Source organism: Pleurodeles waltl, chromosome 2_2, assembly GCF_031143425.1.
Source record: "Pleurodeles waltl isolate 20211129_DDA chromosome 2_2, aPleWal1.hap1.20221129, whole genome shotgun sequence".
NCBI classification, from domain to species: Eukaryota; Metazoa; Chordata; class Amphibia; order Caudata; family Salamandridae; genus Pleurodeles; species Pleurodeles waltl.
The window spans coordinates 1,143,534,699-1,143,551,736 of NC_090439.1; the positions used below are offsets into that span (position 1 = coordinate 1,143,534,699).

General features: G+C 48.0%; 1 protein-coding gene across 1 annotated transcript in view; it reads left to right on the forward strand.

Moving 5' to 3' along the window:
* Positions 1–17,038, forward strand: part of LOC138282976 (glutathione synthetase-like) — a 309,854-nt gene that overhangs the window by 77,832 nt on the left and 214,984 nt on the right. Inside the window, exon 3 of the mRNA XM_069221064.1 lies at positions 3,004–3,079. Coding sequence (XP_069077165.1) covers positions 3,004–3,079 — 76 coding nt within the window. The remainder of the gene's footprint in view (positions 1–3,003; positions 3,080–17,038) is intronic.

Below are 17,038 nucleotides of genomic sequence, written 5' to 3' on the forward strand. Positions count from 1 at the left end.
TTCAAGTGCACACATCTGGCTGTCCGTCAAAAGGCAGCCGGCCAAAGAGACATGCGCACTTTAAACTTAAAGTGCCCATCCCACAATCCTCTCTGCTGCTGCTACTCAACAGCGGCTCCCCACCCCCATCCTGGCAGTCAGCTCGGGACGCGGGTTTGATGAGTTAATGAAAAATAAAATGGTAATAATGATTGTTACCATGGTATTTTTAATCTGCAGCCATTTTAATTAATTGGGCGATGTCCTAAAGGCGGAGCCGCCCCTGATTACACAAAGTGGCGTAATTTCAGGAATTTAGCATAACACAAAATCACTAAAATCATGCATGATTATGCCGCCATAACAGAATGTTCCATGGGGTCTCGGTTATTCCAGCTACTCTCATTTCTTTCAATATTACAAAGCTTCAACAAAATGAAACAACCTTTGTAACTTGTGTTACCCTGTCTGCGGGCTTTCTCAACCAGTAACATTGTTTGCATAGTGGCAGGTGCAGAATGTAGTGATCCATGTCAAGTCTATTTCCTGAGCCATTTTTTAACACTTGAGTTGCGCAATTTTGTAACGTACAATGGCTGAGCTATTTCACTCTGTGTTTTTGGCTTGAGGCCTGTGTACCAACCAAGATTCAGATGGCCAAGGAAGCCGTCCGCTCAGTCTGCTTTGGCCGAGCGGAGTGTTGTGTAGCCATTTTAGTTATAGCTCCATGCACATTAGTTTAATACACTAGACTGCTGTGCACCTTGACCTAGATATATTTCATTCAGCTTTGCATTGTTATTTTTACAATAACCAGTTTTACGGTCTTGTTTTAATTTCTTCTATCTAACTGTTTTGCTTAGTTCAGCATTGTGTTCTCAAACAACGCATTCTTGATCACTCTGTGCTTCAGTCAACGCTACAGTCTGGTACATTGTCAGTAAACTTGGTAAAAGTTTAGTCTCCAACATTCGTAGAAAATACACATCCTTATGTAGGCACATTTTCTTATAACATCTGCTGTGTTAATTATAAAAACACTTTCTAGTCCCATTACACGCCAAGAGGGAGATTCCAGCCAGGGAACCACAACTGTATGCTGACGCAGATTACAGGCCTTTGCTCAGGTATGAGGGTTGATGTCCTCCCAGGTGAACCTGAAAGGCAGGATTAGAGCTTAACATGTTGTGCTCAAAATATGATTTAGATAGGAAATAGTCCATCGATTCTAGTGGCAATATGATAGCATTATTCCTATGCTTCACTCTCATCGTCACCATTTTAATATTGTTGTGTTGTGTCGTTCTGGTTATTCCAGCTCACGCTTTGCTATCCAAAATGCAGTTGTTTTATTAAACCAATCTTTAAAACTTATACTGCTTTTATTGTCATTTATATATGAGACCGAATTGTGAGTGAGAGAACCGGATGTGACCTGAGTGACCACGACTTCACTGAGAAGTACGATATGTCATGCGCTCAGCTGCCCAATCATCTCTACCTTTCGGGAGAGATGATGCACTGCTAGTTAGCCGGAGCAAAGCCCGCCGTGGGTCAGACTCAGTCCCCCACACTGTGGACGATCTTGCTGCTCAAAATCCAGTAGTCTAATTAGAATAATGAGAGCCTACGCGACAGGAGAGTAGTTCTTCAATGGATGTGCAGGGATAACCTAGACATGAGTGATTGCAGGGACATCTTAGGGAATTGGGGGGCCCTGGGCCTAGCGTATTTTGTCGGCCCTGTTCAGAACAGCTTTAAATTGATGATCCAATTTCAGCTCTTTCCTGCCACCTTCGGCCGGGTCACTGGCAGTGCACAGGCACACTGGTCTAAATTCTAAATGTCTTTATATCTAATATTCAGGGATAGTGACATTCTTTTAATATTGTAACACGGCAGCAGCTCACTAATAATACTGCAAATAATCTCTGTGACACCCTATAAATTCTCATAGGTGAGGTTCCCTTTTTCGAACTAAAAGACACTTTTTTCTGGATGTTGCATGTAACATAAACACATCTTTTCTCTGCAAAATGTTTGTGATTAACTATCACACATCACTCACATTAAAAATACATTCAAGGAAAGTATTTTCAAACAGAGCTGTTTAAGAATCATTCAAGGTCATCAGGTTAAGACTCTGCAGAACAAAGCCGGCTCTGTCAGGGGTCCCCCCTAAAAGGCTGAGTCCCTGGGCCCGAACACACTTTGCCCACCCCTTAAAACGTGATTGTCTGAAAAAGGTGTAGGAATGGACAAATATGGAGGAGATACATTTGATTAAGGATTGTAGGCTGGAGCCTGGACTGGACAGACTATGTCCAGAATTTATTGTTCATCCTAGATGAGATCTCACTGTGGGCCTAGTGTTCCCCCACACCAGGAAGGCTGAAGATCTCTCACTAGGGGCGTAGCTTCAGGGGGTGTTTGGGGTACAAGTGCTTTGTGTCGAGTATGGAAAAGTGTCTGTTGGATTGCACCTGGGATTTTTATGTGTTTGCACACACATGCACACCCAGGCGTGCGTGCGTACACACACACACAAACACAGTCTTTGTCTCTTTCATCTCTGTTGTGGAAGCATTAAAATGCTGATTAGTTACAAAAATGTGTTTTAGCTGTCCCTAACAATCTATCCTCCTCTCTCTTTCCACTACCCCTTAAGCCCCCCTGAAGTTGTGCCTCTCATATAATATTTTTTAACAAGATTTCCCAGCGTGATTGTTAGGAAATCTGAAGCTCGGCCCCCTCCCCAAATGTATTGACCAAGTTAGGCCCGTGTCTCTTACTCAGTATGCAGTATTATTCAACATGTCACTTATGGGCCGTAACGTAGCCCTCTATTGGATCCTGCCCTGCTGATGCCCTGTTTCCCCTGTACAGCTCATATATTTGTGCATGGTGATGGCAATTTACTGTTGAGCTTTCCACTGTTTTTGCAAATCAAAAAAATAAAAAATATATTTTTAATTGAGTATTATGTAGTGAGGTAGTGAGATGCATTTGTGTTTTACCTTTCAGTGTAATTAAAGCGGATGATTTCATGGCTCAGCTTTTTAAAATCTACAAGCAAGTGGTCGAAGAAGGATTCGCTCAGGTAAGACGAGGCCCTTAGCCAAGAGTATACTTCTAGGTTGGTATCGCTCACTTAGCTATGACAACTTCACCTGTGGAAAAGAGGATTGAAACCCTGGGCCACAGCCTATCGAAGACAAAAGACTCATTGGGTGTCTGTTACACAAAGGTAAACGTACACATCTATGTGAGTTTACTGTTTTTGTGGTATTCACAAACTACAAGTTAATAGTAAGTTTACGACTGTGGAGTCTCCGCAGTTTTTGCTCTCTCACTTTTCTAAGATTTGTTGTACAGTGCTCCTGTAAAAGTGACTCAATTGTGAATTTCACCTTAAAAAACTTCATGCATAAATAAATCAGTTGAGCTTGGCCCCAAGGCAAAACGGTAGACCCTCTCAGCTGTGTATTCTCAAGTCTTGTGGTGCTACATAGACAGGACGTCTCTTGACACTTCAAACCTCACCTGTTGATCAGGAGGAGGCCATGAAAGGTGGACAAGTGGCAGCTGGTAGCCACTGGCAATCGCATTGTGTATTGACTGAAGTCCAGGAGGTTTATTTGGCTGTGACTGGGCAGGGCAGATGTTATTGCCTTTGTGGGCAGGAGAGATGGAATATAAGTGCATCCATTGTTTCTGCAAAAATTGGAAAAGATGCTCCAGATACAAATATGATGTAGTGTAGGAGGATGGCCTGGCTTGTAGTGGGTACCAGAGGTACTTACACCTTGTGCAAGGTCCAGTTATCCCTTATTAGTGTAGAAGAGGTGTTTCTAGCAGCTTAGGCTGATAGAAGGTAGCTATAGCAGAGCAGCTTAGGCTGAACTAGGAGACATGCAAAGCTCCTACTATACCACTGGTGTCATATGCACAATATCATAAGAAAACACAATACACAGATATACTAAAAATAAAGGTACTTTATTTTTATGACAATATGCCAAAAGTATCTCAGTGAGTACCCTCAGTATGAGGATGCCAAATATACACAAGATATATGTACACAATACCAAAAATATGCAGAAATAGCAAAAGGAAGTAATGCAAGCAGTGTAAAGTTACAATAGATTGCAATAGGAGCACATAGGTATAGGGGCAACACAAACCATATACTCCAAAAGTGGAATGGGAACCACAAATGGACCCCAAACCTATGTCAGCTTGTACAGGGTCGCTGGGGCTGTAAGAAAACAGGGGTAGAAAAATAGCCCACCCCAAGACCCTGTAAGGTAGGTGTAAAGTGCACCTACAACCCCCAGAGAGCACAGAAGTCGTGATAGGGGGATTCTGCAAGCAAAACCAACACCAGCAATGCAACAACAGTGGATTTCCAGACCTGAGTACCTATAAGACAAGGGGACCAAGTCCAAGAGTCGCAACAGTGTCAAGAGTGGGCAGGAGCCCAGGAAATGCCAGCTGAGGGTGAAAGGAAGCTGCCACTGGATGGAAGAAGCTTGGTGTTTTGCAAGAACGGAGAGGACTAGGAACTTCCCCTTTGGAGGATGGATGTCCCACGTCGTGAAGAAGCTTGCAGAGGTATTCCCACGCAGACAGACCGCAAACAAGCCTTGCTAGCTGCAAGGGTCGTGGTTAGGGTTTTTGGATGCTGCTGTAGCCTAGGAGAAACCAGGATGTCGCCACTTGGATGAGGAGACAGAGGAGGTGCCCTGCAAGTCAGGGAGCCCTCACAGAAGCAGGCAGCACCCGCAGAAGTACCGGAACAGGCACTTAGAAGAGGAGTGAACCGGAGTCCACCCGAAGTCACAAAAGGGAGTCCCACGACACCGGAGGACAACTCAGAAGGTTGTGCACTGCAGGTTAGCGTGTCAGGGACCCAGGCTTGGCTGTGCATGAAGGAAATCCTGGAAGAGTGCACAGGAGCCAGAGCAGCTGCAAATCATGCGGTACCCAGCAATGCAGTCTAGCGTGGGGAGGCAAGGACTTACCTCCACCAAACTTGGACTGAAGAGTCTCTGGACTGTGGGAGTCACTTGGACAGAGTTGCTGAGTTCCAGGGACCACGCTCGTCGTGCTGAGAGGGGACCCAGAGGACCAGTGATGCAGTCTTTTATTGCCTGCGGTTGCAGGGGGAAAATTCAGTCGACCCACTGGAGATTTCTTCAGAGCTCCTGGTGCAAGAAGGAGGCAGGCTACCCCCAGAGCATGCACCACCAAGAAACAGGTGAGAAAGCCGGCAGGATGAAGCGATACAAGGTTGCAGTAGTCGTCTTTGCTACTTTGTTGCGGTTTTGCAGGCGTCCTGAGCAGTCAGCGGTCGATCCTTTGGCAGAAGGTGAAGAGGGAGATGCAGAGGAACTCTGGTGAGCTCTTGCATTCGGTATCAGAAGAATTCCCCAAAGCAGAGACCCTAAATAGCCAGAAAAGGAGGTTTGGCTATCTAGGAAGGAGGATTGGCTACTAAGAGGGAAGAGCCTATCAGAAGGAGTCTCTGACGTCACCTGCTGGCACTGGCCACTCAGAGCAGTCCAGTGTGCCAGCAACACATCTGTTTCCAACATGGCAGAGGTCTGGGGCACACTGGAGGAGCTCTGTGCACCTCCCCTGGGAGGTGAAGGTCAGGGGAGTGGTCACTCCCCTTTCCTTTGTCCACTTTCGTGCCAGAGCAGAGCTGGGAGATCCCTGAACCGATGTAGACTGGCTTATGCAGAGATGGGCAGCATCTGTGCCCATCAAAGCATTTCCAGAGGCTGGGGGGGGGGGGGCTACTCCTCCCAGCCATCACACCTATTTCCAAAGGGAGAGGGTGTTACACCCTCTCTCAGAGGAAATCCTTTGTTCTGCCTTCCTGGGCCAGGGCTGCCTGGACCCCAGGAGGGCAGAAACCTGTCTGAGGGGTTGGCAGCAGCAGCAGCTGCAGTGGAGACCCCGGAAAGGCAGTTTGGCAGTACCCGGGTTCTGTGCTAGAGACCCGGGGTTGGCATTGGGGTGACAATTCCATGATCTTAGACATGTTACATGGCCATGTTCGGAGTTACCATTGTGACGCTATACATAGGTAGTGACCTATGTATAGTGCACGCGTGTAATGGTGTCCCCGCACTCACAAAGTCTGGGTAAATTTGCCCTGAATGATGTGGGGGCACCTTGACTAGTGCCAGGGTGCCCACACACTAAGTAACTTTGCACCCAACCTTCACCAGGTGAAAGGTAGACATATAGGTGACTTATAAGTTACTTAAGTGCAGTGGTAAATGGCTGTGAAATAACGTGGACGTTATTTTACTCATGCTGCACTGGCAGGCCTGTGTAAGATTTGTCAGATCTCCCTATGGGTGGCAAAAGAAATTCTGCAGCCCATTGGGATCTCCTGGAACCCCAATACCCTCGGTACCTCAGTACCATATACTAGGGAATTATATGGGTGTACCAGTATGCCAATGAGAATTGGTGAAACTGGTCACTAGCCTGTTAGTGACAATTTGGAAAGCAGAGAGAGCATAACCACTGAGGTTCTGGTTAGCAGAGCCTCAGTGAGACAGTTAGTCATCACACAGGGAACACATACAGGGCACATACTTATGAGCACTGGGGCCCTGCCTGGCAGGGTCCCAGTGACACATAGACTAAAACAACATATATACAGTGAAATATGGGGGTAACATGCCAGGCAAGATGGTACTTTCCTACACAACCCCCCCCCCCCCAAATGAAGGACAGTAAGACTAGCCATGACCTGATGAGTCTTCATTGTCTAAGTGGAAATATCTGGAGAGTCCATCTGCATTGTAGTGGGTACTCCCATGTCTATGTTCCACTGTATAGTCCATTCCCTGTAGAGATATGGACCACCTCAACAATTTAGGGTTTTCACCTTTCATTTGTTTTAGCCAAAGTAGAGGTTTGTGGTCTGTCTGAACAATGAAGTGAGTGCCAAACAGGTATGGCCTCAACTTCTTCAGTGCCCAGACCACAGCAAAGGCCTCCATCTCTATGGCAGACAAACGCTTTTCTCTAGGGGTCAACCTCCTGCTGATAAAAGCAACAGGTTGATCCTGGCCCTCAGAATTGAGTTGTGATAAGACTGCCCCTACCCCTAATTCAGATGCATCAGTTTGAACAATGAATTTCTTGGCGTAACATGGGCTTTTTAGGACAGGTGCAGTGCACATGGCCTGTTTGAGCTCTGTAATCTACACAAAACCTCATCTCCCTTTTTCCATCTTTTGAGTGAGGCTTTGGTACAAGCACCACAGGAGAGGCCCATGGGCTTTCAGAATGTTCAACCACTCCTAGTTCAAGCATTTTCTGAACTTCTTGCTTTATGCAGTCACTGACATGGTCAGGCTGCCTATACATTTTACTTTTGACAGGCAATCTGTCTCCAGTATCAATTGTGTGTTCACACCAAGATGTGGTGCCTGGCACAGTTGAAAAGAGTTCAAAAATCTGACCTAGGAGATTTATGCAGTTGTCTTTCTGCTCTGCAGTAAGACAGTCTGCCCAAACTACACCTTCCACTAAAGCATCATCTTCAGTGGAAGAGAAGAGATCAGGGAGAGGGTTTCACTCTTCTTCCTGTCCTTCATCTGTTGCCATGAGCAGGGTGAGATCAGCCCTGTCATAGTAGGGTTTCATGCGGTTGACATGGAGCACCCTAAGGGGATTCCTGGCAGTGCCCAGGTCAACCAAGTAGGTGACCTCTCCCTTCTTTTCAACAATGAGATGGGGTCCACTCCATTTGGCTTGGAGTGCTCTTGGGGACACAGGCTCCAATACCCACACCTTCTATCCTGGTTGGTACTGAATCAGAACTGCCTTCTGGTCATGCCTTTGCTTTTGGAGCTCTTGGCTGGCCTGAAGGTTTTTACTGGCCTTTTTCATGTACTCGGCGATTCTGGATCTTAGGCCAAGTACATAGTCCACTATATCCTGCTTAGGAGCTTTTAAAGGTTGTTCCCAACCCTCCTTCACAAGTGTTAGTGGACCTCTTAGAGGGTGCCCAAATAGGAGTTCAAAGGGGCTGAAGCCCACTCCTTTCTGGGGTACCTCTCTGTAAGCAACAAGGAGGCAAGGTAACAGGACATCCCATCTCCTCCTGAGTTTTACAGGGAGTCCCTTTATCATTCCTTTGAGAGTTTTATTAAACCTCTCTACCAGTCCATTTGTCTGTGGATGATAAGGTGTGGTGAATTTGTATGTTACACCACATTCCTTCCACATAGCCTTCAAGTATGCAGACATAAAGTTGCTACCCCTGTCTGATACCACCACGTTTGGAAAACCCACCCTGGAAAAGATTCCCAGGAGGGATTTTGCACCTGCAGGTGCTGTAGTGGTCCTTAGAGGAATTGCTTCAGGATATCTTGTGGCATGGTCCACTACCACCAAGATAAACCTATTGCCTGAAGCAGTAGGAGGGTCAAGGGGGCCAACTATGTCAACCTCTACCCTTTCAAAGGGAACCCCATCCACAGGTAGTGGAATAAGGGGAGCCTTTGGAGTGCCACCAGTCTTGCCACTGGCTTGGCAGGTCACGCAAGACTTACAAAAATCTTTTGTGTCCTCTGACATCCTAGGCCAGTGAAACAGGGGGACAAGCCTTTCCCATGTTTTAATCTGGCCCAAATGCCCAGCCAAGGGAATGTCATGTGCCAGAGTTAGGAGGAACTCTCTGTACTGCAGGGGAATGATCAATCTCCTGGGGGCTCCAGGTTTTGGGTCCCTTGCCTCTGTGTACAAGAGGTTGTCCTCCCAGTAAACTCTATGTGAGTTACTGACATCCCCATTTTGCTGCTTGACAGCTTGCTGTCTGAGACCCTCTAATGTGGGACAGGATTGCTGTGCCACACTCAGCTCTTCCCTGGCAGGCCCCCCTCCACCCAAAAGCTCAGCAGTGTCTGCTGCCAGCTCATCTGGTGAAGGTTCTGCACAGGGAGGAAATTCTTCTTCCTCAGAAGTTGAATCATCTGTAGAGGGAGGGATAGTGGGTAGGGATTTACCCTTGCTACCCCTAGCTTTAGGGAGCACTTGGTCTATTGTTCCAGGATCCAAGTCACCATGTCCTTTTGCTTTTTGGCCTGAGCCCTTGTCAAAGCAAAACTATGCCCAGGAATGCCCAGCATTGCTGCATGAGCCTCCAACTCCACTTCTGCCCAAGCTGATGTCTCTACATCATTCTCTAGTAGACAGTCTACAGGTAAATCTGAGGCAACCACAACTTTCTTTGGATCAGTAACCCCCCCCAGTTGAGATTCACAACAGCCATGGGGTGGCTAAGAGTGTTGTTACGAGCGTCTGTCACTTGGTACTGGTGACCATGTAGGTGTTGTTCAGGTTGTACCAGTTTCTCTATCACCATGGTAACACTGGCACATGTGTCCCTGTAGGCCTGAACCTCAACACCATTGATTAGGGGAAGTTGCTTGTACATATCCATATTAAGGGGACAACCAACCAAGTTGGCCAAATCAATGGCACCTTCAGAGACTAGCACAGCCTCTGTGGTCTCCCTAACAACACCAACCCCAACTAAATTACCAAAAGTGAGCCCAGCTACTCCCTTGGATTGGCTATTAATAGGTTTGCTCCCACCACCACTGCTATTACTAGGGGCACTAGAGGTTGCAGTAGGGGTTGTGGTAGTGGGAGGTTTGGTGTTTTTCTTTGGACAGCTGGCATCAGTTTTCCAATGGCCTTTTACTTTACATAAATAACACCAAGGCCTTTTTACTTGATTTGAAGAGGATTTGGACCCACCACCCCCACCAGAGTGTTTTTGTGGGCCTGATGAAGACTCATTTTTAGATTTGTCCCCACCCTTGTCAGAAGACTTACCATCCTTCTTCTTGCCATCCTTGTCACCCCCTGTGTGAACTTTTCTATTCACTCTTGTTCTGACCCATTTGTCTGCCTTCTTTCCCAATTCTTGGGGAGAGGTCAGATCTGAGTTCACTAGATATTGGTGTAACAAGTCAGACACACAGTTATTCAGAATATGCTCTCTCAGGATCAGATTATACAGGCTTTCATAGTCAGAAACTTTACTGCCATGTAACCACCCCTCCAAGGCCTTCACTGAACAGTCAACAAAGTCTATCCAGTCTTGTAAGGACTCTTTTCTGGTGTCTTTGAACTTAATCCTGTATTGTTCAGTGGTTAAGCCAAATCCATCCAAGAGTGCATCCTGCAAAACTGCAAAATTATTAGCATCACTTTCTCTAACAGTAAGGAGCCTATCCCTACCCTTGCCATTGAAAGATAGCCATAGAATAGTAGCCCCCTGCCTTTGAGGGCCCCCCTGTACCATACAGGCCCTCTCAAGTGCAGCAAGCCACTTGTTAATGTCATCCCCCTCCTTGTAAGGGGGAACTGTCTTGTGCAGATTCCTGAAATCATGCTCTCTCACAGGATTGCTATCAGGAATACTGCTGCTGCCACCATGGGGTCCAAACCCCAATCTCTGTCTCTCCTTCTCCATGTCTAGGGATTCCCTGTCTAGAGCCAGCTGTTGCTGTTTAAGCTTCAGCCTGGTCTCTTCCACTCTTTTTGAGTTCCCTTTCTATCATGTTGTCTTCAGGGTGGGTGGGTTGGGAATGTTTAGACACTGAGGACAAATTTGAAATAACAGAGGGAGATCTGTCCCTAACAGATTGGACTCTAACAACCTGGCCTCTAGGAACAAAAGCATCCCTACTGTGATGAGAGCTTCTATTACCACCAGCAGATTTGGAAGATAACCCTCTACAGCTCCCTCAAGGGGTTCCCATGAGTCAGAGTGTGAGCTATCTACCATCTTCTCAATTGAAGTGCCAGCTAGGGACTTATCATTCTCAATGAGCAACTTAAATCGAAATTCTCTAGAGGGGTTCTTCCCTATCACTAAACCTCTATCAATGCAGAGACTCCTTAGGCTCTTAAAGTTTAGATTGTCATAAGTAGTATTGACAATTTTAAGAGAAGTTCCTCCATCAGACATGATAGAAGAAGGTTTAGAGACAGTGAGAAGAGAGAAAAAGTTTCAGGACTTGTTAAAGAACAGGGAAAAAAAACTTTTTCAAACTTTTTGAAACTTTTAGAAAGTTTAGGAGTACTTTCCAGCACTTAGCAGAAAGTGTAAGAGAAGAAAAGCAAAACTTTTTGGTTAGGTGTACATACACTGAACTTGTTTTGTATATTTTCTCTTATGAAAACTACAAAATGACAAAGTGGTAAGTAGTTACAAGTACATATCCCACCGCTGCACAACCAATGTAGGAGGCTCGCCTGGCTTGTAGTGGGTACCAGAGGTACTTGCACCTTGTGGCAGGTCCAGTTATCCCTTATTAGTGTAGAAGAGGTGTTTCTAGCAGCTTAGGCTGATAAAAGGTAGCTATAGCAGAGCAGCTTAGGCTGAACTAGGAGACATGCAAAGCTCCTACTATACCACTGGTGTCATATGCACAATATCATAAGAAAACACAATACACAGATATACTAAAAATAAAGGTACTTTATTTCTATGACAATATGCCAAAAGTATCTCAGTGTGTACCCTCAGTATGAGGATGCCAAATATACACAAGATATATGTACACAATACCAAAAATATGCAGAAATAGCAAAAGGAAGTAATGCAAGCAGTGTAAAGTTACAATAGATTGCAAAAGGAGCACATAGGTATAGGGGCAACACAAACCATATACTCCAAAAGTGGAATGCAAACCACGAATGGACCCCAAACCTATGTGAGCTTGTAGAGGGTCGCTGGGACTGTAAGAAAACAGTGAGGGTTAGAAAAATAGCCCACCCCAAGACCCTGAAAGGTAGGTGTAAAGTGCACCTACACCCCCCAGAGAGCACAGAAGTCGTGATAGGGGGATTCTGCAAGGAAAACCAACACCAGCAATGCAACAACAGTGGATTTCCAGACCTGAGTACCTGTAAGACAAGGGGACCAAGTCCAAGAGTCGCGACAGTGTTGAGAGTGGGCAGGAACCCAGGAAATGCCGGCTGAGGGTGCAAGGAAGCTGCCACTGGATGGAAGAAGCTTAGTGTTTTGCAAGAACGAAGAGGACTAGGAACTTTCCCTTTGGAGGATGGATGCCCCACGTCGTGAAGAAGCTTGCAGAGGTGTTCCCATGCAGAAAGACTGCAAACAAGCCTTGCTAGCTGCCAGGGTCTTGGTTAGGGTTTTTGGATGCTGCTGTGGCCCAGGAGCGACCAGGATGTTGCACTTGGATGAGGAGACAGAGGGGGCGCTGGTGAGCTCTTTCATTCGTTATCTGGTGGGATCCCCAAAGCAGAGACCCTAAATAGCCAGAAAAGGAGGTTTGGTTACCTAGGAAGGAGGATTGGCTACCAAGAGAGGTAAGAGCCTATCGTAAGGAGCCTCTGACGTCACCTGCTGGCACTGGCCCCTCAGAGCAGTTCAGTGTGTCACAAACACCTCTGTTTTCAAGATGGCAGAGGTCTGGGACACACTGGAGGAGCTCTGGGCACCTCCCCTGGGAGGTGCAGGTCAGGGGAGTGGTCACTCCCCTTTCCTTTGTCCAGTTTCGCACCAGAGCAGGGTTGGGGGATCCCTGAACCGGTGTAGACTGGCTTATGCAGAGATGGGCACCATCTGTGCCCATCAAAGCATTTCCAGAGGCTGGGGGGGGGTACTCCTCCCCAGCCCATCACACCTATTTCCAAAGGGAGAGGGTGTAACACCCTCTCTCAGAGGAAATCCTTTGTTCTGCCTTCCTGGCCCAGGGCTGCCTGGACCCCAGGGGGGCAGAAACCTGTCCGAGGGGTTGGCAGCAGCAGCTGCAGTGCAAACCCTCAAAAGGCAGTTTGGCGGTACCCGGGTTCTGTGCTAGAGACCCGCGGGATCATGGAATTGTCCCCCCAATGCCAGAATGGCATTTGGGTGCCAATTCCATGATCTTAGACATGTTACATGGCCATGTTCGGAGTTACCATTGTGGCACTGTACATAGGTAGTGACCTATGTACAGTGCACGTGTGTAATGGTGTCCCCGCACTCACAAAGTCTGGGGAATTTGCCCTGAACGATGTGGGGGCACCTTGGATAGTGCCAGGGTGCCCACACACTAAGTAACTTAGCACCCAACCTTTACCAGGTAAAGGTTAGACATATAGGTGACTTATAAGTTACTTAAGTGCAGTGGTAAATGGCTGTGAAGTAACGTGGACGTTATTTCACTCAGGCTGCACTGGCAGGCCTGTGTAAGAATTGTCAGAGCTCCCTATGGGTGGCAAAAGAAATGCTGCAGCCCATAGGGATCTCCTGGAACCCCAATACCCTGGGTACCTCAGTACCATATACTAGGGAATTATATGGGTGTACCAGTATGCCAATGTGAATTGGTAAATGTAGTCACTAGCCTGTTAGTGACAAATTTGGAAAGCAGAGAGAGCATAACCACTGAGGTTCTGGTTAGCAGAGCCTCAGTGAGACAGTTAGGCATCACACAGGGAACACATACATATAGGCCACAAACTTATGAGCACTGGGGTCCTGGCTAGCAGGGTCCCAGTGACACATAACAAACATACTGACAACATAGGGTTTTCACTATGAGCACTGGGCCCTGGCTAGCAGGATCCCAGCGAGACAGCGAAAACACCCTGACAGATACTCACAAACAGGCCAAAAGTGGGGGTAACAAGGCTAGAAAGAGGCTACTTTCTCACACAACTGGGGGCAGCGGTGGGATTCCTGATAGTAATCCTGTTAGAGAGCATGATTCAAGGAATCTGCACAAGAGAGTTCCCCCTTACAAGGAGGGGGATGACATCAACAAGTGGTTTGCTGCACTTGAGAGGGCCTGTATGGTACAGGGGGTCCCTCAAGTGCAGAAAACCACTTGTTGATGTCATCCCCTCCTTGTAAGGGGGAACTGTCTTGTGCAGATTCCTGGAATCATGGTCTCTAACAGGATTACTATCAAAAGAAATGCTGCAGCCCATAGTGATCTCCTGGAACCCCAATACCCTGGGTACCTCAGTACCATATACTAGGGAATTATATGGGTGTACCAGTATGCCAATGTGAATTGGTAAATGTGGTCACTAGCCTGTTAGTGACAAATTTGGAAAGCAGAGAGAGCATAACCACTGAGGTTCTGGTTAGCAGAGCCTCAGTGAGACAGTTAGGCATCACACAGGGAACACATACATATAGGCCACAAACTTATGAGCACTGGGGTCCTGGCTAGCAGGGTTCCAGTGACACATAACAAACATACTGACAACATAGGGTTTTCACTATGAGCACTGGGCCCTGGCTAGCAGGATCCCCTCAGATGGTCTCGGTGGCTTCAGATAGGAAAGGAGGGAGGCGGACTCTCTGGGTTCTGCCGGAGAGGAAGGAGGTAATCCAGTCCAGGGCTTTGTGGCAGATCCCAACGTCGTGGAGGTGTGTGCGTAGGGTGTGGTGGCAGACGGTGTCGAAGGCAGCCGAGAGGTCTAGGAGGATGAGGGCTGCAGTTTCGCCTCTGTCTAGCATGGTCCTGATGTCGTTGGTGGCGGTGATGAGGGCGGTCTCAGTGCTGTGGTTGCTACGGAAACCAGATTGCGATGTGTTCAGGGTGTTGTTGTCTTCAAGGAAGTGGGTTAGTTGACCGTTGACGATTTTCTCAAGGAAGGGGAGGAGGGAGATGGGCCGGTAATTCTTGAGGTCTCTTGGGTCTGCTTTGGGTTTCTTTAGCATGGCGTTGACTTCAGAGTGCTTCCAGCTTTCCGGGAAGGTGGCAGTCTCAAAGGAGCTGTTGACGATCATTCGGAGTTGGGGGGCGAAGATGGAGCTTGTTTTGTTGAAGATGTCGTCATGGGGGTCGAGGTGTTGAAGCTGTCGTGGATGTCCGTGATCTTGCGGTGAAAGAAGGTGGAGAGGGAGTGGCAGAGGTCTTGCGAAGGTGGGGTGTCGTTGGAGCAGGACCTGGGGTTGGCGAGTTTCTTAATGATGTTGAAGAGGTCTTTGCTGTTGTGTGTGTTGTTGTTGATGCGTTCCTTGTAGGAGGATCTCTTGGTGGTCTGGATGAGCTAGTGGTGTTTGCGGATGGCGTTCTTGAGGGCAGTGTAGTTAATCTCTGTTTGTTCGTGGCGCCACTTGTTTTCGGCACTCCCATTTGGAGGCCTGAAGGTCGGCGGTGAACCAGATAGCCTTAGTGCTAATGCGGTTGTTGGAGGGTTTCTTGATCGAGGCAAGGGTGTTGGCGCAGTCATCTATCCATTGTCTGAGGTTGCGGGCGGCTGTGTTGGGGTCGGTGGTGATCGGTGGCAGGGCTCGGGCGAGGGTGGAGATCAGTTGGTCTTCAGTGACCTTGTTCCAACTGTGGCGGGGGATCTGTTGTGGGTGGTGGGTTTCTTGAAGATGAAGTGGATGCATCAGTGGTCGATCCAGTGTAGTTCGATGGTGTGGCTGAAGGTGACGTGGCTGCTGGCCGAGAGGACTGGGTCGAGTGTGTGGCCGGCTGAGTGGGTGGGTGTTGTGACGAGTTGTTTGAGACCGAGGTTGTCGAGCAGGGCAGTGGAGTTGCAGTCGTTGGCTTTCTCAAGGTGAAAGTTCAGGTGGCCAAGGAGGATGTAGTCCGTGGAAGCAAGGGCGTGAGCGCTGATTGCGTCGTCGATGGAGTCACTGAACTGTGGACAGGGGCCATGGGGTCTGTAGGCGAGTGTTCTCTGAGGGTGGTGTTGGCGTTGATGTGAATCAGGAAGTGTAAGTCTTTGGTGGCGTTGAGGGCGTCTTGGGTGTTGGTCGAGATTCTGATGGTGTTCCTGTGAACTATGGCAATCCCTCCTCCCGGTCTGTTGATGCGGTCTCTGCGGGTGATCTTATATCTGTCCGGGATGGCTACGGCAATATCAGGTTCCGAGGAGGGGTTCATCCAGGTTTCGGTTAGGAAGGCGACGTCCGGGGAGGATGAGATGAGTAGGTCCCAAAGTTTGAAGGCGTGCTTGTGGACAGATCAGGTGTTGAGGAGGATGCATCTGAGGTGGTTGTGTTCAGTTCTGGCGAGAGGGGCGGTGGCTCAGGGGCTGGTGAAGCTGCAGTTCAGGCAGGAGAAGGATCCATGGGTGAGCTTTGGGTGGCTTGGAAGCAGGTTGCAGATCGGCTGGTGTTTGAGGGCGTGGAGGGGTTGGCACTGTAGCAGCGTCGGGCTGTTAGAGGATCGTGGGGACCAAGTGGTCTGGTGCTGGGCGCGATCCAGGTGCGGATGGGCGCAGACGGGCTTGCCTCTGGCGTGCCAGTGGCTGCATAGCGGCTGCCATTAAGAAGGGGAGGTTGGAGGGAGGAGCAGCTGGGAGGCGGGAGCGGTGGTCGAATGGGGGCACGAGGGGGGTGAGCAAGGGAGAAAAATAGCAAAAGAGGTGAATGGCTAAAAAAGGGTTAAGAGAAGGAGAAAAAGGCAGAAAAAGGAGACAAAGAGCAGTAAAGAATACAACAAATAAACAGACAGTCGCAAGACAGATGCACAATACTTACGACAACCACTAGACACCAGGGATGAGGTGCAGGCGGGAGCCTGCGGGTGGTGGAGGGCTTTGAACTTGCAGCAGCGAGGGCGGGGTGAAGGGCAGTGGCGCAGTCAGGTGGAGCTGTGCTGCATGAGGAGTGATCCTGACCTTAAAAAGAGGTCAGGGGTCACTCCACGCATGCCTAGCTCATCCAGTCCATGTTCTCTGTTTCATTATAGGACATTTTGCCCTGAATTTATAATGAGTCAGGACTATGAGTATCTTAAGACAAAATAAAAAAAAAAATGAAATGGGTAAGCTACTAATCTATTGCTGATATGCAGCAAAGCACCAGACATAGGCCCAGATTTAAGAAAAGTGGGGCTTCATGTCATGATACTAATGACACTAATTTGGTAATAGTTGGCGGTAGGCCCTTCTTAAATTTGGGCCATAGTGAGCTTGACTGCTAGGTAAGTGGTGGTGCTGAGGCTGATTTTGAAGATGGTACTGTCTGGCAAGGGGCCCCTATGAAGGTCCATCTGGATGGAGGTGATGTGATCACATTTTTCCAAGG